This window comes from Haematobia irritans, chromosome 2, assembly GCF_050003625.1.
Source record: "Haematobia irritans isolate KBUSLIRL chromosome 2, ASM5000362v1, whole genome shotgun sequence".
Classification (NCBI taxonomy): Eukaryota; Metazoa; Arthropoda; class Insecta; order Diptera; family Muscidae; genus Haematobia; species Haematobia irritans.
In genome coordinates, this window is record NC_134398.1 from 193845044 (window position 1) to 193851949 (window position 6906).

Here is a 6906-nt window from a genome sequence, read left to right on the forward strand (position 1 = left end):
AAAAATTTTGTCAAAATTTCATTTCTATAGAAAATTTTGTCAAAATTTTATTTCTATAGAAAATTTTGTTTCTATTTTCTATAGGAATAAAAAAATCTATAGAAATAAAATTTTGTCAAAATTTTATTCCTATAGAAAATAGAAACAAAATTTTCTATAAAAATGAAATTTTGACAAAATTTTCTATAGAAATGAAATTTTGACAAAATTTTTTTCTATAGAAATTATTCCTATAAAGAATTTTGTAAAAATTTTATTTCTATAGAATATTTTGTCAACATTTTTTTCCTTTAGAAAATTTTGTCAAAATTTTATTTCTATAGAAAATTTTGTCAATATTTCATTTCTATAGAAAATGTTGTCAACATTTCATTTCTATAGAAAATTTTGTCAAAATTTTAGTTCTTCAGTAAATTTTGTCAAAATTTTATTTGTATAGAAAAATTTGTCAAAATTTTATTTCTATAAAAAATTTTTCAAAATTTTATTTCTATAGAAAACTTGTTAAACTTTTACTTTTATAGAAAACTTGTTAAAACTTCTATGGAAAATTCCAAATGATATATGATATAATGCATATATCTCATCGTTGAACTTGGCTTTAATGCGTACAAAAAACTTATCTGCAGAAAATAACAGAAAATGAAAATATAATTGTTTATGTTGTTGATTAAATTTTCTTATGTATAATACAAAATACATTGCGAATTTCATTACCCTTATTATACAGGAAAGATGTTTCCCCCTTTTATGAATAAATTGTATTCATATATCTTTAATGCATTTGTACATTGTTAACAAATAATAATTAAATAAATTAATATGAATATTGTGTCTTATAATAACAATAATAATGTTGACTGCATACAATGTCACATTGTCAGCCCATATTCTCGTACAAGTATGCAGCAGTAATTTACTCATATAGGATCTGTCGGCATGTATGGCATATTTTTCGGATGATAAACATTGCAAACATTCAAGTGTATGGTATTTGCTGTTGTACATGTTTGCGCTTGTTACTATGCAATACACACACACACATAAATACATGCATATTTATTTATGCATTTATTTTTCCACTTATAATTATATATGTATGTATATATCGAAAATATGTTTTGTATGTCAAAGCATATGCTGATATACCCACTCTGTATTGTCTAACATGGGACATTTATTAATGACTCTGTGGTTCATAGGTTGTATGACTTTTATTAGATAGATAATTATTAGATGTTAATAAATAGTGGGCCATATTTTAGTGACATAAACTATTTCAATGAAACTTATGCAGATTTCACAAACACTTTGGTAGAAGAAACATTTTAATTATAGTTATTGAAAATATCTTAAGAAAAGTCCAGTTCACACCTCTTGCAACTACATTAATTGTCATTGTTGTTGTTGCCAGTAAGTAATATTTAATGCTGATGAATTATCACTGTACATGGTGGCGTATAGGTATTGTGTTTATTGTTCGACAGTAACCATACGCAGTGGTGTCCAAAAGAGATTATATTCGTATGGAATTTACAATCGTATGAAATTTAACAAAAAATGCATTCACATTATGATTTAAATCACCGATTTTTACATTTTTCTTATGGGTTAAAATCTGTATTTTAACTTTGGTAAATGGGGTACTTCGTTCAAACAACCCTTGTCTTCGTGGGAGTTATACAGAATTACACATCTTGTCGTTTTGAATGTATGAACTTTTTGTTATATTAAAATGTACAAATTGATTTTATCCTAATAAACTCTTCAAAGGATGAATATATTAAGTCCACGGTTACCATACTCAATTGATTCAATAACGCAGTTTGGAAAATTAAGATGGAGCTAATTTTGATCAAGGAAGAAATTTAGGATGTGGTTTTCAAACCTTAACCAAGTCGGGCGGGGCTATATTATACACTGGACTGCCCAAAATATATACTTCTGTTAAATTTGAAGTTGCTTCAACCATTTTTGTCAAAAGTTTGTCATCATTTTATTTGTATAGAATAATAATTTGATTTCTATAGAAAATTTTGTTGAAATTTTATTTCTATTAAATTTAGTCAATTTAATTTCGATAGAAAATTTTGCAAAATTTTATTTCGATAGAAAATTTTGTCAAATTTTGATTTCTATAGAAAATTTGGTCTGGGTAGTATTTCTATGGAAAATTTTGTCAAAATTTGATTACTATAAAAATTTTATCACAATTTTATTTCTATAGAAAATTATGCCAAATTTTATTTCTACAGAAAATTTTGTCAAAATTTTATTTCTATAGAAAATTTTGTCAAAATTTTATTTCGATAGAAAATTTTGTCACAATTTGATTTCTATAAAAAAAATTTTGTCCAAATTTTATTTCTATAGAAAATTTTGTCCAAATTTTATTTGTATAGAAAATTTTGTGAAAATTTGATTTCTATGGAAAATTTTGTCAAAATTTGATTTCTATGGAAAATTTTGTCAAAATTTGATTTCTATAAAAAAAATTTGTCCAAATTTTATTTCTGTAGAAAATTTTGTCAATATTTTATTTCTGTAGAAAATTTTGTCAAAATTTGATTTTATAGAAAATTTTGTCTAAGTATTATTTCTTTGGAAAATATTGTCAAAATTTGATTTCTCTAAAAATTTTATCACAATTTTATTTATATAGATAATTTTGTCAAAATTTGATTTCTATAGAAAATTTTGTCAAAATTTGATTTCCATAGAAAATTTTGCCAAAATTTGATTTCTATAGAAAATTTTGTCATACTTTTATTACTATAGAGAATTTTGTCACAATTTTATTTCTATAGAAAATTTTATCACACTTTTATTTATGTAGATTTTTTTTTTCAAAATTTTATTTCTATGGAAAATTTTGTCAAAATTTGATTTCTATAGAAAATTTTGTCTGAGTATTATTTCTTTGGAAAATATTGTCAAAATTTGATTTCTATAAAAATTTTATCACAATTTTATGTATATAGAAAATTTTGTCAAAATTTGATTTCTATAGAAAATTTTGTCAAAATTTGATTTCCATAGAAAATTTTGCCAAAATTTGATTTCTATAGAAAATTTTGTCAAAATTTGATTTTTACAGAAAATTTTGTCAAAATTTGATTTCTATGGAAAATTGTGTCATATTTTTATTACTATAGAGAATTTTGTCACAATTTTATTTCTATAGAAAATTTTGTCACACTTTTATTTCTATAGAATTTTTTTTTACAAATTTTATTTCTATGGAAAATTTTGTCAAAATTTGATTTCTATAGAAACTTTTGTCAAAATTTTATTTTTATAGAACATTTTGTCACAATTTTATTTCTATAGAAAATATTTTCTGAGTATTATTTCTATGGAAAATTTTGTCAAAATTTGATTCCTATAAAAATTTTATCACAATTTTATTTCTATAGAAAATTTTGTCAAAATTTGATTTCCATAGAAAATTTTGCCAAAATTTGATTTCTATAGAAAATTTTCTCCAAATTTGATTTCTACAGAAAATTGTGTCAAAATTTTATTTCTATAGATTTTTTTTCAAAATTTTATTTCTATGGAAAATTTTGTCAAAATGTTATTTCTATAGAAAATTTTATTTCTATAAAATTTGCTTTCAAAATTTTATTTCTATGGAAATTTTGTCAAAATTTTATTTCTATAGAAACTTTTGTCAAAATTTTATTTCTATAGAAAAATTTGTCACACTTTTATTTCTATTTCTGAATTACCTCTTAGTAGTCGAGAAATATTTTGAAAAAAACTACCAAAAAATTAAAAATTCTACCAATCTACCAATCTACCAAACAGTAAAAAATCTACCGTTTTTGGTAGAATTCTACCAGCTGTGGCAACCGCGCCCAGGGGCCAACGCTGGGCATTATTGCCAAAGACACCATATGTCTATCTAGTCTTTTTATGGGTATTGCAAATTTTGTCACAATTTTATTTCTATAGAAAAGTTTGTCACAATTGTATTTCTATAGAAAATTTTGTCATAATTTTTTTTTCTATAGAAATTTTTTTTTCAAAATTTTATTCCTATGGAAAATTTTGTCAAAATTTTATTTCTATGGAAAAATTTGTCAAAATTTTATTTCTATAGAAACTTTTGTCAAAATTTTATTTCTATAGAAAAATTTGTCAAAATTTTATTTCTATAGAAACTTTTGTCAAAATTTTATTTCTATAGAAAATTTTGTCACGCTTTTATTTCTATTTCTGAATTACCTCTTAGTTTTGAAAAATCTACCAAAATATTAAAAATTCTACCAATCTACCAAACAGTAAAAATTCTACCAGCTGTGGCAACCGTGCTCAGGGGGCAACGCTAAGCATTATTGCCAAAGACATCATCTGTCTATCTCGTCTCCTTATGGGTATTGCAACATATACACTAACTTATAACACCCTGTTCCACAGTGGGGCGTAAGGTATAAAAAATATGGGAAATAATTAAATCTAAAGTCATTTTTATGCAATTTTACAAAACCGCATTAATGATTTATCGGGAAATACATACGAATTAAACGTATAGGTAAATTTGACGCATTCTTAAAATTTTGTGAATTGTGAGCTTATGAACAATTTTTTGCCAAATTGGGCGATATTTACAAAAGCCGGAGACTTAACTTATTCTTTCGATTCGTTGAATCTCGGGGGTAGTATGTGGGTATTCTAGCCATATTTCTTCCATAAAAAAAAAACATATATATGGAGGCTATATTTGTATCTGAACCGAATTTGACCCTATTTGGTATACATTGCTAAAATATTAATTGCACTCTCTTTACAAAAATTCTACTGAAAAATGTCTACTGAAGCCAGGAGAAGACTGGTACAGGTCAATATCAATTCTCGCACCCATAGCGAAGACAATTAGTTCTTTCAAGTTTCTTGGAGAACTTTCCGGTCTCTAGCTATCAACATGGACTCCACATCCTATTTACCCTCTTGTTATTTAACTCCAGGACATTTGAGAGTATATACGACCAAGAGGTGTATAAGCTGTTGAATGTTTGAGCTAATGACGACAAAATTCCGAGAACAAACAACAGTACGTTCTAACGCTAACTATGAGCACTTGCGACATAACATAGGAACTAGGTCCAAGAGTAGTCCTTTAATAAAAATCAAAACGTCTGCTCATTGATTTTTTCAATAATTGAAAATTTTGACTTTTTGGAGTTATGAAAATTTTTTGAAAAGTTACTTTCTTTTTTTTGCGGTTATTTAAAATTCTATTTTTGAAATTGTGACTTTTAACTTTTTTAATAAAACGAGCTATAACATTCTCCATTCAATTCTAATTCGATTTCTTCGTTAAAATTCAAGTAGCTAATTTTGCTTACTAGCAAAAGTAGATTATTCGATTTTGGCCAATATTGCAAAATGTTGGCTTTTACTTTTCGACTTTTTGTTTAAACATCCATATGAGAAAAATTCACTATGGTGCTGTCACAATGGACTGTATAGTCTAGGTGAGGGGAAAATAACAGGGTACCTTACTATAACCTAACCAATGTACTAATGAGGCAATTAGTCGATCAGGGTTGAAGAATGTGGTCTCAATCAAAAAGCGACACGCATTAGAATAACATACTAACCTATAGAACACTGTCCTCAGAACTGCGACCAGCTTATAGATTAGGGCTATTATAGACGATATCCACTATTACAAGACCAAGACTCTAGGCCAGCCACACGAATATAAAAGCCCGTTAGATCATTCATATGAAGCTGAAACTAGGTAGGAAAATAGGCAAATTATTGCTTTCGTTATGTTCGAAAATGATTCTCGAGTAAAAATTCTATGAATAAAATTTCACTGTCTAAAAAATTATCATTAACATCAGAAAAAATAAAATTATTATTCAAAAGTCAAGAATTGCAGTCAAACCACACAAATGTTCTCTAAATTGGGGAATCTTGTTAAAATGGGCTTGAAAACGCGACCCAAACATGCCTTTCCTCAAATTCAACTACATTATCGAAAAATTACTTCGAACTCCTCAAAAGTGGAAATTCTGGATATTAATATGGATTCTGAGGAAATGCTAGAAACAACGAATTGTGTAGCAACCATCAAGGCAACAATGGACACACTATCACCTCCCATTGAGACCACAGACATTAATGGTTCACTAATATCACCCGTTGATATTGATCCATGGTTGGATGAAGAATCTGTGAAAGAAGGTACTGTTGATATGGAAATGATTGAAGATCACAAAAAGGTCATCGAATATAATGATCAACCGAAAAATCGTTCTGGTCTATATGTTTTCAAGGATATAGAAATATGGTTGCCACCCAGTATTTTAACTAAATCAACGTATCGCTATGATGTGGATGGACTTAATGGAAACGATCCGAACAATAGTGCAATTATTCCGGACGATACTAGAATTTGTAAATATGAGACATTGGAATTGAAATAAATAGTTTTGATACCTCCTGCGGCTTGCATGATATTTTAAACGATAAGTTCCATGAAGTTTGAATAAAAATTACTACCTGTATGGATTTGGAATAAATCATGGATGGATATAATGAAAAGTGCACACAAAATTTTTTTTTCTGATTCAATCACCAAATTAATTGATCCAATTTTTTAATTGAAATGTCTTCAATCACGAAAATGATAGTATCAATCACAGTTTTAATTGGGCATAGAAAAAATTCTTGATTAAAAAATTAATTGATTTTTTTCAGCAAATTTCAATTAATTTTTTAATTGATTCAATTAAAAATTTAATTGATGTTGATTGCAAAACTCAAATAATTTATTAATTAAAAAGGGTAACTATTTTTAATTACTTTCTGAATTGGCTTAAAGTTTTTATTTGGATTAACAAATGATTGGTTGAAATACATTTTTCATTAAAAATTAAAAAAAAATCAGCA

The 6906-nt window shown here is 26.2% G+C and overlaps 1 protein-coding gene across 1 annotated transcript; it reads left to right on the plus strand.

Annotated features, from left to right (window-relative positions):
- The first annotated feature begins 5825 nt into the window (after positions 1–5825).
- On the plus strand, positions 5826–6558 carry LOC142224431 (uncharacterized). The gene has a single exon (XM_075294204.1). The coding sequence runs from the start codon at positions 5907–5909 to the stop codon at positions 6438–6440; it is 534 nt and encodes a 177-aa protein (XP_075150319.1). The 5' UTR covers positions 5826–5906; the 3' UTR covers positions 6441–6558.
- Positions 6559–6906: the final 348 nt, after the last annotated feature.

Bases quoted from the DNA above. Each gene is read 5' to 3' on its own strand.
- LOC142224431 (XM_075294204.1), top strand. From the start codon at position 5,907: ATGTTCTCTAAATTGGGGAATCTTGTTAAAATGGGCTTGAAAACGCGA.